Source organism: Budorcas taxicolor, chromosome 1 (genome assembly GCF_023091745.1).
Source record: "Budorcas taxicolor isolate Tak-1 chromosome 1, Takin1.1, whole genome shotgun sequence".
Classification (NCBI taxonomy): Eukaryota; Metazoa; Chordata; class Mammalia; order Artiodactyla; family Bovidae; genus Budorcas; species Budorcas taxicolor.
The window spans coordinates 189619720-189637978 of record NC_068910.1 but is presented as its reverse complement, the minus strand read 5'-3'; the positions used below and the strand labels follow the sequence as shown (position 1 = coordinate 189637978).

The window sequence follows — 18259 nt, the reverse complement described above, 5'->3', positions numbered from 1 at the left end:
TATATTTAAATTTATTTTTAATTGAAGGATAATTGCTTTACAATATTGGTTAAATTTCTGCCATACATCAACATGAATTAGCCATAGGTGTACTTATGTTGAGGCTTCCCAGGTGGCATTAGCGGTAAAGAACCCACCTGCCAATGCAGGAGACGCAAGGATGCAGTTTCCATCTCTGGGTTGGGAAGATCTATAGCAACCGGCTCCAGTATTCTTGCCTGGAGAGTCCCATGCACAGCAGAGCCTGCAGGGCTACAGTCCATGGGGTCCCAAAGAGTTGGACAAGACTGAGTAACTTAGCATGCATCCACCTATATATGTTTCCTCCCACTTGAACCTCCTTCCCAACTCCCAACCTTTCCCAGCCCTCTAGATTGTTACAGAATCCTGGTTTTGAAACACACACACACACATACACACACATATATATTTAAATGGCCTATTTTATAGGGCTGTAGTGATAATTTATTTATTTGTTTTTCTGGCCACACTGGCTAGGAATGTGAGCTCTTAGTTCCCCAACCAGATCATACCAGCGCCCCCTGCATTGCAAGGGCGGAATCTTAACCACTGGACCGGCAGGGAAGTCCCTGAAACAAATATCAAGTGTTCCCAAATGTTTTTCAAAGGAGAATAAGAACATTCTTGTCCTCATTTTCATCCACACAGAAAACAGGTGGGTGTTCTTGAGCGCAACTGTCCAGAATTGTCCTCAGTTTATTGTTTTCCCTGTCACCCCCTCCACACAGCTGTGAGTTCTCATTACAGCAAAACGGACTGTGTGACTCTGTGCTTAAAGCGAGGCCTTGGTCTCCCACTGTCAATTAGATAAAATCCATCTTCTTGACTGTGACACGTGTGGTCCAGCCCAATCTGTCCACATGAGAACTCTCTAGTTTCACTTCCCACTGATGTAGCTGCACTGAAACTCTTAACATTTTCCAAACATCTCACACCCTGTTTGTGCCCTTGCCTGAGCTGTTTTATTGTCAGAATGCCCTTCACATCCTCAGTCCGGCTCCTTACAGATTCTTCCTCCCCTCCCCCCTTTTTTTCTCCCTCTGGTTTCAAAGTGACTTCCATGTAGCTTCTCTGATTCTCCAAAACTGGTGAATTGGTTACACACACCTCTGGTTTCCATAATACTTTTTGCTCATAACTTTAATACAGTTCTTAGAGTGGTGGCTGCTGTCTCTACCTTGTTATTGCATTTTGAGGGCAACCGTCATTTCTCATTTATCTCTGTGGCTTCAGAAGAAGCTAGAAAGCATACTTATATATTTTTCTCTTCTGGAAAAGAAGTATTTAAAACAAAATTTAGTTAAAATGATTTAAGGTAATTTAAACAACATATTTATTTTTTCCAGGGGAAATAGTAAAATTCAATTTAATTCTGGAAGCATTACATGTGTAGGTACCTGATAAATGACTGTCAGCAGATGAATCAGCTTTGTGCCAGAAAAGGAACTCTCAAGGTTCTTTAGCCTGTGACACATTACTCTACTGCTAGCCATCTGAGTTACCAAAGAAAAAAATTAATACCAATGAGAGGGAATTTTTTAAAGATTTTTTAAAAATGTGAACCATTTTTGAAAGTCTTTATTGAATTTGTTACAACATCACGTCTGTTTTATGGAGTTATTTTTTGTATGTTTGGCAGCAAGCCATGTGCCATCTTAGTTTCCCAACCAGGGATTGAACCGACACCCCCTGCATTGGAAGGTGAAGTCTTAACCACTGGACTGCCAGGGGGGTCCCAGTGAGAGAGAATTTTGATTGCACTAGGTGTAAGGAATAAGAGTTTCCTCCTTGGCTCCATGGGCTGACCCTATAGTTCTCTGGAGACTACGTCCTATTTCATCTCCCAACTCTGTCTTTCAGGCAGCTTTACTCAGGCTTCTGTGAGCTGTTGATGCCACACTTGTCATAAGACCTCCCTCCACGGTATTCCCTCTGCTCAGAATACTCTTCTTCCCTTCCCATTGTTTAATTTCATGTCAGGAAATCCCAGTTCCTCCCTGGACTCTTTCCCACAGGACTAGAAGAACAGCAGTGATTTCTCCTACAGTTACTTCCCCCATTCACCACCAGCACACACACCTCTTTACCCGCTCTTATTTATGAGTTGGCGTGACGTATGCTGAGGATACGTCATCACCATCCGCCTTGTGGAGTGAACTCTCATCAGAGCAGGGCCGTGTCTGCCCGCATGCCTTGTGCTGTGTCTATGGCCGCTTCATATGCAGATCAGGGCTGAGTACCTGCCACCCGCAAAATAGACTTGGCCTCTGTCTCCCTGTCCGGTGAGAATATATGAACCATAGCAACCAAGGCTCATGCTGCTAACATGTCTCAGACAACACATGGATTTGTCGTCAGCCTGTAAATGGCTCGGTTCCTGCGACTGAGAAGGAGTGACCAAGTAGCAACGAAAGACAATTTAAACAAATTACTCTTTTTTCCCCTATGGGGATGAAATCCTGAAACTAAGTTCAAAACCGACCACATTAAGATTATATATATATTTTTGTCAATCTTAACATTTTTTCCTTCTTCTTTATTTCTAATAAAAGGATTCAGTATGTACTGACCTAGAAATCTTCAAATGTAACGTTGCAATGCTAATGACAAAACATGATGGCTTCACCTAACAGGTGCAATTAAAAGATTTCCTTTATCACAAGAAGGTACAAGAGGAATAATTATCATTGAAGGCTTGTACAGCTTCCATTGTGGGCAGAAAAATTGCTGCACTTCTCTGTCAAGTCAAAATTGCTCTCTATGGTGTCATTTCCAGAAAAATAACTATGGGATGAAGTACTATAACTTAGAAAAATCGTAAATGAAACAATCACATGTGCATCATAGGGAACACAAGGAGGTGTTGAACACCCAGCTATGTCCATTGACTCAAATTGAGTCAGAAGAGTTGCATTTGATTTACAACCCGAGTGGAACCTTTTGTTTATGGATACTGAGACTTTCTTACTGTTTTAAAATGTGGCTATTGCAACTAAAAATTATTACAGGCCTACATGATCATGGATATTTTAGTCACCCAGAGATAACAAATGACAATGAATACTAATTACATTACATGATGCCTTCTTTTAAGAGAAACAGACATCAACAGGTAGTGATGACAATAATAAAGCTCACATTATCGCGTACTTTGCTGAGTGCTTTGGGTTAACTCATTTAATCCTCAAAACAAACTTATAAGGTAAGGACTTGTATTATTCTTGTCTCTCAGCTGAGAGACTGAGGCCCAGAGAGGGTAAATAACATTCCTAAAAGGACACAACTAGTAAGTGAATTCAGTTCAGTTCAGTTCAGTCGTTCAGTCATGTCCGACTCTTTGCGACCCCATGAGTGAGTAAGCTACAATAAATCCACAAACCTTGACCCTGAGCCAGACCTTCCTCTATTTGATTAAAAACCAAGAGTAGAATGTTGACGTTTATCTTTCTTTACACCATTATCATTTTCTGGAAAGACATCTGTAAATCAGAAACTTAAAAACAGAACCAGATTGGAATGTGAGCTCTGTGAGAACTTGTCAACAGCTGTATTCCTCATGCCGAATATAGTACATGACTTACGGTAGCCTCTTGATAAATATGTAATGAATACATGAATAAACAGAAGAGAGGAAAGCCTAACATTGTGCTTTTCAATGAGAAAGTGCTCAAAAGATTTTTTAAAAAATGGACCTCTGGTTCAAGACGGCAGAGTAGAAGTACCTGTGGTCATCTCTTCCTGCCAGAGCATCAACATTGCAACTAGCTGTTGAACAACCATTGACAGAGGATGCTGGAACCCATAAAAAAAAAAGATACCCCACATCCAAAGGCAAAGAAGAAGCCACAATGAGACAGATCCATCTTAAGCGTCACAGAAACCAATAAAACTAGTTGTTTTGAAAAAAAAAAAAGTTTTTTTAAAAATGGATTTAAAGAAATTTTTTTATGAATCTATTTTAGAAGAGGAGGAGTCACCTGATTTCCTGTTTGCATAAATTCAGATTTTCATTTTGCTTACAGTGAAGATAAAATGAGAAAGCATTCTCATTTAACAGAATTATTATTAAAACTTTTACAGGGGATAAAGCAAAACAAATCAAGGATGCCAAAACTCTTACAGAATCCTGAGATTATTGTAAAAAACTCAATTATCTATCATCTTGGGATCCACAACTTTCCACAATCACAGTAGGTTATGCAACATGTTCAGGCAACAATTCACAATGTCATGCTTGTAGTCACTTGTCAAGACTCCAGAAAAGTTTCAGTCCAGTTATGGAATACTTCAATGTATTTAGGCCACAGGGTCTGAAGAAAATTGCACTATCTAACTGTTTTAATCATGTTTTGGCTCTGAGAGATGATTGAACAAACTGCCATCAGTACAAAGCTGAGTAAATAACTAGCCAACTTTTCCAATGGACTTAACCAAAACAGAGGATAGTGTTTATTATTTCCATGGTATGGAAGAAGAAATTATGGAAGAGCGAAGTTATGACCTGAACAAAGACAGCTATTGGCAGGTACTGATAACATCCCCCTACTTTGGTTCTCACCAAGCAGTCAAGGAACACAAGGATCCAGGAAGCTAGTGTTTTCTTTTAGTGAATTTTAATTTCACTACACTTAAGTGCTAAATCAAAGGTTATCTACAAGATCTTTCTATATTAGCATTTGTGAGGACAAGGATGACCAAAAACCCAGCTGCATACCCAGTGGATTAACCACCTGGGTGAGAGGGCTGGCTGCACCACTGCTGAAGCTCAGCTCTTTCCTGCAGCCAGCATCCTGGGAGGGAAGCAGTTATAATGCTGTGTACATCCTCACATGGGATACCATCAGGGATGTATTTAGAGGGAGTCTTCAGAAAGCTGACTGCTTACATTTGTTTCAAATCGTTTGAAGTTTGGGGGCTTTCTGAAACCACTTATGGAGGTACCTGGTTACATTTTGCAAGTAAGGGTGACAAATTATTTTAATTTATGGCTCCCTAAAAAATTCCCCCCATTAAACTCTGCTGGTGCCAATGTCTCTCTTTCCCGCACTAAAGATCACCTGGCATTTCAAGGAGCTCTGGAGTTATGACGGATTTTAATGAGTCAAATAAGCAAGACCTCATGAGAGTCAACCTTGCCTAACCTTGTTTGCTATTGGCCTCATACCTACCTAATATGTTGTCTGGCACATAGTAGGCACTCAATAAGTTCAACAAAAAGCGTCTTACTTTTATCCTCTGCTATCCCTCTGGATTTCTGCTTAAAGTAAAACACATGCTACTTACAGACTGCTCAAGTTTTTGATGAGCTACTCAAGAAGCTATCATGTCAAATTACCAACTGTAGGCCAGGCATACTTACAACAATAAAATCACACGCATATTAACGCTCAGTGAAGGGACTCCTGGAACAGGGACCCGTGGATTCTTCGGGTGGACACAGCCCACTCTTTGTTGATTATGAATGCTGCCTCCAAGTCCTTCACTGACCTTGGAGGTGTCTTTTCCCTCGTTTGGGCTCAGTTGCCTCATTTATAAAACGGGAATCACAGAGCTAATATTCCTTGTTCCTCTGAGAGTTTTTTGCGAAGTAAACTCAAGTCATTCACAAGGCCACAGTACCAATCCAATAAATAATTCATAGATGCTCAGCTAGTCAGAGTAGAAAAAACTGCAATGCAGTGATCATCATTTAAAATGGAAATTGCTGCTTACAATATTCATACCTATGATTTAAAATAAGCATGTCCGTGTGGGATATAATGAATTCTGTCAAGTTTTAAGAGGAAACATGTTCTTTTTCCTTCTTTTTTTCTTTTAAGACTACAATGCCATTCCAATACCTGGTTCCAAGCATCATTTTGGATTATCCTGATATTCACATTTGACTTTTCCTAGAAGGCAATGTCACTCTTTTGTCCAGGAGGGGGTCTGGCATCTGCCACTTTTCTTGCCAGACTTTTTAATGGAAAACTCAAATGCCGCAGCATCCACACATCTGCCATGGGTCTTATATTTTGTTAGTAATATCTTAGTGCACAGTTCATTTCAAGCCAGTGATGGGAAGGAAGTCTTCATCCATGTGACTTTATGTAATTCTGTTACTGTGTCAACTTGCCAATCCATTGTTATCTTTGTGCTTTCTTTACACTATGTAAAATGTTGGCAACCACAGGATAACTCCTTATTTTTGGTGGTTGCCAGCATTCAGGAAGTGCTAAAAATGATTTTAGGCTGCCCTTTTTATTTTGGAAAAGGTCATTCTTATCCTCTGTCATTCACATTTGTAGAACAAATATATACACGTACTTAAGGAGAGAGACGATAAATGAAAAAACAGAGAGACGGTAGGAAGCAGACAGTCCAGCAGCATTATTAGTCACCAATGAACGGGGCAACCTACGACTCCCACACCAGCTGTAACACTGTGAATCTAAGCAAGCCGTTTTATCTGATGTCTTAAAATCTGAGTAAGGGGGCATCAATTTCTTCTCATTATAAGAGATTGTTAGTGAGGATGATAGGTAGCTCTGAAGTTCTGACTTCTGTACACAAATAAAATCAATACACAATTGGTGAGATAAGATACAGTCACTCAGACAGACAAAGGCTTCTAAGCCAGAGCCAGGCTTGCATAGGCGAGATCAGGTGTGCTAATTAAACCTAAGGGAAAATGGACCAACCATAGGAAGGAGATCAGTGAGGCAACAGGGATCCAAGTGGACTGTGGTGGCTGTCCCTGCCAGGGACACTGAGGCTGAGGGGAGAGGTGGGTGTCCATGGGGATGTGCTTTTTGGTGCTAAAAGGCAGCTTGGGTGAAAACAACTAAGATTACCTGTTCTGCCTTGCTCTGCTTTCATACTCACTTAGCAACCTTCAGATAATTAATTGGATTTTTCTGTTATATCAGGGTGTAGAATGAAGGTGCCCTGGATAGAAAATGTTGCTTGCTTGATTCATTCATTCATTCAACGAATATATATTGAGTGTTCACTGTGTGCTAAATACTATTCTATGCCTTGAGTACAGACTCAGATCCCTGTCCCCAGAAAGCATATATCCTGGTTGGTGAAGAATATTATAACAAATACAAAAAATACACACAGTGTCAGATGGTAATAAGCATGATGGTGAAAAACAAAGCAGGGAAGGGGTGAGGGAGTGCTTCTCTTGGGACAGCTACTTCAAATATGGAACCTGGAAGGTCTCACTGCTAAGCTGGATAGAAGAGTTGAAGGAGGGAGGCATGTGAATGTCTGAGAGAAGAGTATCCCAAGTGAGAGGGCAGGAAGAGGAGCAGGGCAAATGCCCTGAAGCAGTGAGGTGCTTGGTGCATCTCAGGAAGGCCATGGGGGCTGGAGTCGAGTGAGCCAGTGAGCAAGACGAAGAGAGGGGCCAGAGGGACATCAGGGACCAGACTATGACTTGACCCTTCTGAAGGCTGGGAAGGACTATCCCTCCCCAGACTTCCCCGGGGGTCCAATGGTTAAGAATCTGCCTGCCAATGCAGTGGACATGGGTTTGATCCCGTGTATCGATCGATCACTTATGGGGAAAATCCCATATGTCACTGGGCAATTAAGCAGCTGCACCACAGCTACTGAGTCTGTGCTCTAGAGCCTGCTGCTGCTGCTAAGTCGCTTCAGTCGTGTCCGACTCTGTGCGACCCCATAGATGGCAGCCCACCAGGCTCCCCCGTCCCTGGGATTCTCCAGGCGAGGACACTGGAGTGGGCTGCCATTGCCTTCTCCAATGCCTGGGAGCACAACTGTTGAAGCCTGCATGCCCCAGAGCCCATGCACCACGAGAGAAGCCACCACAATGAGAAACCTGCACACCGCAGTGAAGGGAAGCCCCCACTCACTGCAACTAGAGAAAGCCTATGTGCAGCATCGAAGACCCAGCACAGCCAAAAATAAATTTAAAAGTAAAGAAATAAGGAAAAAAGAATTTCCCTCCCCGCCATGAGGATATCTATGATGATTTGGGAATTTATGTTTGCTTTCTACTTGTGCCTCCTGGAGTTTGGCTAGAGTGCATCCATCTCTATGAAACTAAGCCATTCTTGGAGTCTTTGGCATATTGAACTCTGCCTCTGAAAAGCTGAGAACCTGATTCAGAAACTTGGAGACTCCTCAGTGGTAGTGTTCTTAGGGTGACCTACCAGGATCCCTAACCTTGTGTGGGTTCAGTCACCAAGTCGTGTCTGACTCTTTGTGACCACGTGGACTACGGCAAGCCAGGCCTCCCTGTCTCTCACCATCTTCTGAAGTTTGCCCAAGTTCATGTCCATTGAATCAGCGATGCCATCCAACCATCTCATCCTCTGTCGCCCTCTTCCCCTCCTGCTTTCAATCTTTCCCAACATCAGGGTCTTTTCCAGTGAGTCCAGCTGTTTGCATCAGGTGGCCAAAGTACTGGAGCTTCAGCATCAGTCCTTCCAATGAATATTCAGGGTTGATTGACTGATTTGATCCTCTTGCTGTCCAAGGGACTCTCAAGAGTCTTCTCAAAGCATCACCCCATATATATTCAACAAATGTATGAAATGTGAGCTCTGCACGACACAATGTGAGCAGTCATAATAGTCACTGCTTTAATAGTGAATTCTGAAGGTATGGAGATGGGGTTTACACGTAAATAAGGGCTATCAAGGACACAGAGTTGTTAATGATAAAGTTCATTTAAGGGTATTTATGGGTTTTAGATTGTGATAGATCTGGGCTTGAACCATGGAACTGACACTAGGTATGGAACCTTAAGAAAGCTATTTAAGTCCTTTGAGATTTTGTTTCTTTCACCTCAAAGAGAGGCTTTGTGAGAATGAAACTGAAAGGGTGGTTATTAGGATTAAACAAAATAATGTTCTCAATGGAAAGCACTGGTGTGCAGTAACATCTTCCCCTTCTCAATTTCTGCTTTGCATCGCATGACTCAGAATTGCTGCCCACAGGGAATCATAATGAAATCTTAATTAATCATCAATTTTGGCACCATAGGCTTCCAGCAATGTTCTTGAATGAGAGAGCTCAGGCTGTTTCATCAGAGGTGGACACAATCAGTAGTCCATTTGTGTGGTATTATACTCTTAGACCCTCCCACTTGCCTACAGAGCTGTGGAGGTGACATGAAATTATAATGTAAAGTACTCAACACAGTGCTTGGCCATTGTTCAGCCTTATGGAATGCTAATTTTTATTATTTTTATTCTTCTGTAGCTTTTGGAAAATTTTTGTAGGAATGCATGTGTATTAACTGGGCTTCCCTGGTCGCTCAGAGGTAAAGAATCCACATGCAGGGCAGGAGATACCTCTTGCACAGGAGACACAGATTCAATCCCTGGGTCAGGAAGATCCTCTGGAGAAGGAAATGGTAACTCACTCCAGAATTCTTGTCTGGGAAATTCCACATACAGAGGAGCCTGGCAGGCTACAATCCATGGGGTTGCAAAAGAGTCAGACATGATTCAGTGACTGAACAAAAACAATAGTATATATTAATGATGCTATGATAAAGTAAAAAAAGAAAACAAAACTATATGAGCAATAGTGACTTGTTTTTTATTGATACCGATGGTGAGCAGCAGCAGCAGATGGTGAGCTGAGGATCTTTCTTCCTTGAGTCTGAATATTGGACAATAGTTGAATGTGAACTGAGTACTGTGACACTTAAGATTAATGTCTTTTTTTGACTAGGCTACCTTGTTATTCAATCAAACTCTAAAACTACCACAGGAAAATAGATGGCTAGTGGAAAGCCACTGTATATAATACAGGGAGCTCAACTTGGTGCCCTAAGATGACCTAGAGGGGTGGGAAGGAGGCTCAAGAGGGAGGGCATATATGTATACTTATAGCTGATTCATGTTATTGTACAGCAGAAACTAATACAACATTGTGAAGCAATTATACTCCAATTAAAAAACAACAACACCCTAATCTAGGTGTTGCTATGGAGGGATTCTGTAGGTGTGACTAGCATCTACAGTCAGTTCACTTTAAAGAGATGATCCTCAGTAATGTAAGTGGGTCTCATCTGATCGGTTGAGTGGACTTAAGAGGAAAATGAGGTTTCCCTGAGGAAGAAGAAATTTTATCTCAAGATTACTGAATCTTAGCTCCTGCTTGAGAGTGTCTAGATTAAGAGCGTACCCTACAAATTCTGGACTTGCCACCCTTACAAACTCATAAGCCAATTCCTTGAAGTAAATCCATGTGTATGCGTATGTGTATAGGTATACGTATGTATACGTGTGTACTCCTTACTGATTCTGTTTCTCCAGAGAATGCTGACTGATAAAGGTACATACAAAGGCTCCTTCATTCTTCCTTTTGTCAGTAATTCTTTATGATGTTTCATTTGCAGGATGCAGTTTTACTAAAATGAAACTTGAGCAGCTGCAAACTGCACAGTCCATTTCTTTTGGCCTCACAATTTCTGTCTTGGCCTGAGCCAGGCAACCTGACCCTGGAAGAGGGAGATCACCTGTACACTGATCGCACCTGGCATAGCCTACCCATGAGGTCCGTGGGGGCACAGCACCGGGGTTCTGGGGGGACAATAGAATGAGCATAAATGCCAAGAGAATAATTTATCTCTAAAAATACAGACAAATCAAGAGTGTACAGAGTGGAAATTGGTTGGTTTTGCTACTCTTTGGGTATGAATTCAGAGCACAACTGGGATATAAAAGCTCTGTTTTCTAAGAGAAAATATATTTATGCAGTGATGGTCGTCCTGCAATTTCTAGAATGAATGCACAGGAGGACAAATTACCATGAGAAGGGATATTACTAAGGGTGTTAAGCCTGCTTTCAGTTTTTGCTAGTCTGTCCATAATCACATGGAAACAATCCCCTGGTGAAATGTGAGACAAAATCTATGACATCATCTGAATTTAGTTGTCATTGCTCTAAGATAAAACTTGGGGACGGTTGCCACTTTCATTTTCTTGTCTCCCAGTTATTTTTTTCCATTTTATTTCTTTTCTTCATCGTAAAGCATTCCTTACAACACTGTCAGAATTTGAACAGAACCATCTTTTATCTAATTTCTGATTTGCCATCTTGTGATATTGCGGTTTATGATAAGAAATATCGATTTGGTCTTCATCCCTAGTTTTGTCTCAGAGCTCCTAAAACCCTTAAATTTCCTAAGTGATGATAGCAAAAAGGCATCCTTTGTTATGTTAATGGGTGACATTTGGACCCTGTCTAAGGTCAGGAGCTGGATACCAGGAGAACCAACCAAGTGATTAGAGGGTTGGAACTTTCAAGCCCTGCCTTCCCCACGTCTGGGAAAGAGGGAAGGGCTGGTAATGGATTTCAGTCACCAAGGGCCAATGATTCATGCATTGTGCCTATGCAATGAAGCCTCCATAAAACCTCAAAAGGATGGAGTTGAGAAGAATTTAGCGGTTGGTGAACAGGCGGAGATTTGGGGAGAGTGGTGTACCCATAGAGTCCATTGGAGTTCCATGTCCTTTCTCTTGTGCACTTCTTCCATCTGGCTTTTCCTGTTATATCCTTTTATAATAAACCAGTGATCTTGTAAGTAAAATGTTTTTCTGAGTTCTGTGAAGTTTTCTAGCAAATTAATCGAATCCAAGGAGGAGGTCATGGAACCTCCAACCTCTAGCAGATAGATTGGAGGCATAAGTAGCAACCTGGGCTTGTGGCTGGTATCTGAAGAGGTGAGGGTAGCAGCCTTGTGGGACCAAGCCCTTACCTGAGAGGATCTGACACTGTATCCAGGTAGGCAATGTCAGGATTGAGTCGGGTTGTAGGACACTGAGCTGGTATCCAGCACGTTGCTTGGATGGATGGGGAAGCCTCTGTTCACACAAGTCGGATATCGGGTCCAGGAACCCCAAAACATTATCTTCCCCTATATTTGTCATAAGCAAGCAGCCATGATATGTACTCTTTAGCCAGATTTTTATAACTTCTTACAAATTTGGTTATTGATACCTAAGCAATGGCAGGGGAAATATATTTCTAGAAGAAACACAACCTGGAACATAAACCTGCATAACCTGCTAAAAGCCAGGGACCAGTGAGTGGTTAATGAGGTACCAGCACCTCCTGGAGGCAGTTAATAGCCAAGATGGGCCACTTTTAGGGTGGAGGCAGCCTACACTGTCCATGAAAGCTCAAGACTGAGCAAGACAAGGTATTTGTCCATAGATAACAGGAATATCGAAAAACAAAACCATAATCTCTACCTTCCACACCTCTATTTCATAATTCTTGGAATGCTCTACTTTCCCAGAATTGCTTTCTAATTTTAACCTTGATTTACTTTTGATTATTCAAGTCACTTGTATCTTTCTACAGTCATTCCTCTAATTTGTTTCCTTTCTGCTGTGAATTTCCTGTATTTCTCTCGCCTCCTCTTCCCTTTCCACTTTTACCTCTTCTTCATCTTATTCTTTGACTTTCTGTTACCCGTTCTTAATTCTTCTTCCTCTCCCACTGATCTGCTGTGGCTTAAATCACTGCCAAGCTGCTTTAAAATCACCCAGTGACTGACATTTTCTCCCTGAAAGCAGAGGGATTTGTGACTGTGGAAAACTAACTACAAAGACCCAACACATTCAATTTTCAGCGCAATTCTTTCCTTTCTTCTGGGGTGCTTTTGCCTGGGATTAGAGATGGACCGCTTACTGCAACTCACAATGGCAAAGCCCTCCAGGCCTGACTTCTTAGCCCTGTGAGTCACATGGCAACGTGTATCTGAGCCACTATGTTTACACTGATTGCTAGAATTTTAAAACTGCCCTTGACTAGGGAAAAAAAAAACAAAACAAAACTTTAGTGTTTCCTGGAAAACAAAGTAGTATTATTTCACAGTGTGATGACCGGACTCACTCTTATCCTTGGACCATTCCTTCTTCCTTCTCCCCCTTCCCTTTCATTTTTTACAGCATGAAACAAAAACAGATAAATGGGTTCCTAGCAGAGGGGTGAAGGAGCTTTGTCATCCTGACCGACTCCACCAGAAATGATATCTTTACAAAGGGATGAACAGTGAAATAGGTCCATTTTTCAAGACTCCACGATTTTGTCATCTGGCATTAGGAAATTGCAGATTGTCACACACACACACCAAATTCAGTTGTTTCTGAGAGATTTCACGTTAGCTCTTCACAACACGTAAGTATAAATGACATACGTTTTGATTATTTGAAATCATTCTTTCGGTTAAATTTGGTCACAAATTCACTTTACCTTTTGGTGTTTCTTGCAGAGCAGAGGCACATACCTCAGTGATGAAGTGCTCAAAGTTCATCTCTGCCATATAGAAGGATCTGGAAGATGATCATTATCAAAGGATACTTGTGGTCAAAGCCATACCACATTCTGAAGAGCCAGGCACTCTCTGATTTTGTCGTGCTTTTACCCAAATTATTTGCTTCCTGGAGAAGGGACAGTAGAAGCAGTCATTAGAGAAATGATCAATATAAAATACTGACATATCAACATTAATATATAGTATGTATTTAGTATATTTTAACTATATATCAAATTAAACCACTTAAAAAACAACTTTCCAGGTAGAGGCATTTTTATCTAAATAGTGAAGCAGCTGCCAAGCAATTAGCTTATAGATCTTGCCATATGGATGAGACTCTTGTGGCATAATTCAACATTTACTTTTCTTAATAATCCCTCTTTTATTAAACAGCTTAGAAATGCCACTTTTTTGACACCAATAAAAATGATATTTCTGTCAGATTGCTATTGTGGGAATTTGGCAGTTACTTCTGTCAAATTTGGATGGTATTTATTTATGATTTACCAAAAGGTCAAGACTAAAGGGCTAACAGTCTAATCATTGTTAAACTAGTTTTCATTCATTTTCTTTTTGATAGATCATTACCAAAGGCTCTGGTTAATTTTTTGATATCTTTCCCTTCAATTCTGAAGTTTTGAAATAGACATTCTTGTTAAGAAGCCTATAATAACTGAATGTGTTTATCTCCCAGCCCCCTTGCCTCCTGTCTTTTTTCCAAAAGGACCACAGTGGGAGGGACAAAGAAAAGGAATTAAGAAGGACAAAAAGCATTTAGTGGGTGATTATGAACAGTAGAGGATAAAAATGTTAGAAAAGGGAAAAGGTGAAAATTTTTTGTGAACTTTATACAGGTAGATGATAATGAACATTGCAGTGTGGTATGAAGGAGATTCAGTGACATTTTATCTTTTTCTTTGTATCCCATTTCACATATTAAGAAAAGAAAATTTCGGACTTCAATCAGTTGCAGTTATCTCCATCATTAAAAGCATTTATATATTAAAATGGATTTCATTGCTTTGTTTGGACCCTTGGTTTCCATCTCCAAATGGTTTCAAGAGTTCACAGTCCACTAGTAAGTGAACGTTCTCAAGAAATCAGGATGCATGGAAGACAGTGACAAACCACTGGCTGCTCCAAAGCCAGCCTTTAGATTAATCTAAGTTAATTTGCTTCATTTAATGTATTTACTTTTTATTCCTCTCTCCAGACAGTACCACTGATGGTTAATGATAAATAACTGAACATAATAGGCTGTATTCTGCTTCAAAACACATGTCATAGCAGGTGCTTCAGTTCCATGCCTCACAAACAAAATGGGGATGTAAGAAAGCTTAAGCGTGACCCTTTCTAGGTAGCCATCAAAATCTGTCTAAAATGATTGAAACAGAAACTCAACAATAAAATGAAAACCCAAACTGGCAGGCTTTCTCATTGGTGGTTGAAGATCTCTGATTTCCAACACTGAAGTTTCCTAAATAGCATTCCTTAGCATGCCACTGTTCTACGTGATGTTGATGGAAATTCTGTACTAATCATTCAGGAAAAGGTGGGTTTGAGCATGTTAAGCAGGATTGCTATTTACAGAAATTTTTAGAATCTTTCATTTATAAGTGAGCATTGTAAACTTTTGAGAGGGAAGCTTTTCTCAAACTTACCTAACCACATGCCCCATCCCCAGCTCCTCAGTGGGACATCCATGATCTTTCCATGGATGTTTGAGTTCCATAGATCTGTTTTCTGATACACCTGGAATGCCATGCCCTGTTATCTAGAGTTAGAATTTATTCATTACATTTCCAGTAAAAGGAAACCAGGGTGTCCAATTCAATTTCCATTCTTCCCTGAACTTTTCTCTAGCTATTTCTACCATGCAAAAGGTGTCAGATTTGCAAAGTTGTTGCTATACTTAGTGTTTTCTTCATCATCTTGGAACATTTGCAAGCTGTTTCTGAGTCACCATCTCTCAAACAGGTCAGCAGCTGGGGCACAGCTGGGAGAGTAAAACTGTTCTCCCTAAACTAAACTAGGTAGAAAAGCTCTGGGCCAACACTGGGGAGTTCTTGCTTGCTTTCTTCTTTTTTTTTTTTTAAGAACAACAAGGAGTTACAAATTTAATCCATCAAGAGGCATAGTTAATTTTGATCGCTAGTCTAGTCAAGGCTATGGTTTTTCCAGTAGTCATGTATGAATGTGAGAGTTGGACTGTGAAGAAAGCTGAACGCTGAAGAATTGATGCTTTTGAACTGTGGTGTTGGAGAAGACTCTTGAGAGTCCCTTGGACTGCAAGGAGATCCAACCAATTCATTCTGAAAGAGATCAGCCCTGGGATTTCTTTGGAAGGAATGATGCTAAAGCTGAAACTCCAGTACTTTGGCCACCTCATGCGAAGAGTTGACTCATTGGAAAAGACTCTGATGCTGGCAGGGATTGTGGGCAGGAGGAGAAGGGGACGACAGAGGATGAGATGGCTGGATGGCATCACTGACTCAATGGGTGTGAGTCTGAGTGAACTCTGGGAGTTGGTGATGGACAGGGAGGCCTGGTGTGCTGTGATTCATGGGGTCACAAAAAGTTGGACATGACTGAGCAACTGAACTGAACTGAACATCCACTGATGACAAGATAGTCATTGAAGAAAACTGATAGAAAGGAGTTAAGCAAATTTCTGTTTTTTTATTTGGTTGTTTGTTTCTAAGTTAAGGTGAGCTGCACAGTGGTGAGCTTAGCTGGCAGTTAGGGGCCCAGGCTTCTAGCCCCCACTCTGCAGTAGCCCAGTTGAATGACATTTGCAGTAACAGTCCTCAGCTATGGAATGCTCATTAATTCCTAGGTAGTGTGTTGGTCACATTATCCAGTCATTAACTTTTTCAGTCATTATTTTTCAGTTTTCACAACAATCCATCAGTGTAAGTTGTGTTATGCCTATTTTACAAGTGAGGATCTAGTGAGACTCAAAGAAAAGAGATGAGTCCAAAGTCACACAGCGAGCAAGCTACAGAGCTAGAATTTGAATGTATGACTCATGGATTCCAAAGATGATGTTTTAACAGAAACAGACTCACAAACTTAGAGAACAAATTTTTGGTTGCCAGGGGGAAGGAGTGGGGAAGGGATAGTTAGGAAGTTTGGGATCAACATGTACACATTGCTATATATAAAATGGATAACCAATAAGGACCTACTGTATAGCACAGGGAATTCTGCTCAATTTTATGTGGCAGCCTGGATGGGAAAGAAGTTTAGGGGAGGATGGATACATGTATATGTATGACAGTATCCTTTACTCTCCACCTAAAACTATCACAACACTGTTTCTAGGCTATAATCCAATACAAAATAAAAAGTTAATAAAAAACAAAGATGATATTCTTTCTGCTGGTCTCTCACTCAGCCTTTAAATGTTGAAAAGAATGTACATTGCTTGATAAGCTATTTGGGTTGCAGTCTCCTTGTCTGTAAAATGAATTGAGGAAAATAGATTGACTGGTTTCTGAGGTCCTAACCATATGGAAAATACCGTATTATCATTAATGACAACAACAATAACAGCTGACACTTCTTGAACAGATACCATGTACCAGACACTATTCAAAGTGCTGCTTATATATTATTATTCCCACTTTACAGATGAGGAAACTGAGGCAACTGTGGCACAGAGAGGTTTCCAGCCACACTTGTGGCTTCTCAGCAGTAGCCAAAATTCTTATCGTGGGGTCCTGGGGTTAGTGAAGAGCAAACTAGAGCAAATGTCTCAACCCAAGGTTGAGACAGAGCAGCTGTATAAACCCCCAAACATAAATAAAATGCATGGCTCCTCTCAGGTGGCTGAACCACTGACATGTCAGAAAGTATCTGTATAGAAACGTAACTTTAGTGTTACAAATTTCTTTAGACTCCTAAATTTCAGGGGTTTCTCAGGGTCTTAGAAACCCTCCCTGCCTTTCACTCCCTTTTCCATCTCCTTTTCATTTTAGTTTATCTCCTGAGGCGAATATCAGAACTTACAAATGTTCCTGAAAGAATTTATAATCTATTTCTGGCAAATCTTCCAGAACTATTTTTTTTTTTTTGCCAGCTGATGAGAGCAACACATACTAGATGGTATTTTGGGAAAAAATGTTAACACATATAATCTATTTTTCAAACTTTAATTTACTTGGGATACTGGAGAAGTTAGTCATTTCACTACTTTGTAGAGAAATAAACTGGGTTCCATTAGAATAAAATACAGAACATGTGTTTCCAGGTAAGGAAAATACCACTGAGGACCCAGCATTGACTTTTTCTGCTGATCTGAGATAAAATGTTCAGAGTATGTCTTAAATATCTGTTGGCCCAGTTCTGGATCCATTCATTTATTTCTCTGAAGTTATTGATGACTTAATAACTTGGTTATGAAAGGCCATCAATAAATGAGGAGAAATAAATGAGTTAGTCCACTATGTGCTCTGCTTGTTCACTGGGGGTTGAAGATAAATGTTCCAAGGGAAGGCCAGCCTTTGCAGCCACCCAGGAACATGAGAAGTATCTGATGAGGCAGCACAGAGGGCAAGCGCCTGGGAGGGCCCAGATGGGCAGAGGACAGCAGGTAGCATCAATTTACCTAGATTATTCTGAAGCTGAGATCAGATCACACCCCAGGACAACGGATGTGAGCAGTCATCAGAAAAATCTGGAACATGGTGATATTTTCTTTATTGCTAGCAATATATCTTCTCTCCTGAGTTCTTGGATGCCAGAGAGGAAGTGGCACACATGTTGGAACAAGCAGAGGATCCAGAAACTGAAGACCAAGATTTGAGTTCTCTCGACTGTCTCCCATTCAATAATAATGATACACTTTCCAACTCTGAGCCTCATGTTTCACAGCTGTAAATGGGAACTGGAGATTCAAGGGCATTGAATCTTAGCTTTTATTTGCCCTTGATACTTCTAAGAGGC

The 18259-nt window shown here is 40.8% G+C and overlaps 1 protein-coding gene across 1 annotated transcript in view; it reads right to left on the bottom strand.

The window, feature by feature from the left end:
• Nucleotides 1-18259, bottom strand: part of SLC9A9 (solute carrier family 9 member A9) — a 648823-nt gene that overhangs the window by 105856 nt on the left and 524708 nt on the right. Inside the window, exon 14 of the mRNA XM_052640419.1 lies at nucleotides 13357-13436. Within this exon, the coding sequence (XP_052496379.1) occupies nucleotides 13357-13436 (80 nt within the window). The remainder of the gene's footprint in view (nucleotides 1-13356; nucleotides 13437-18259) is intronic.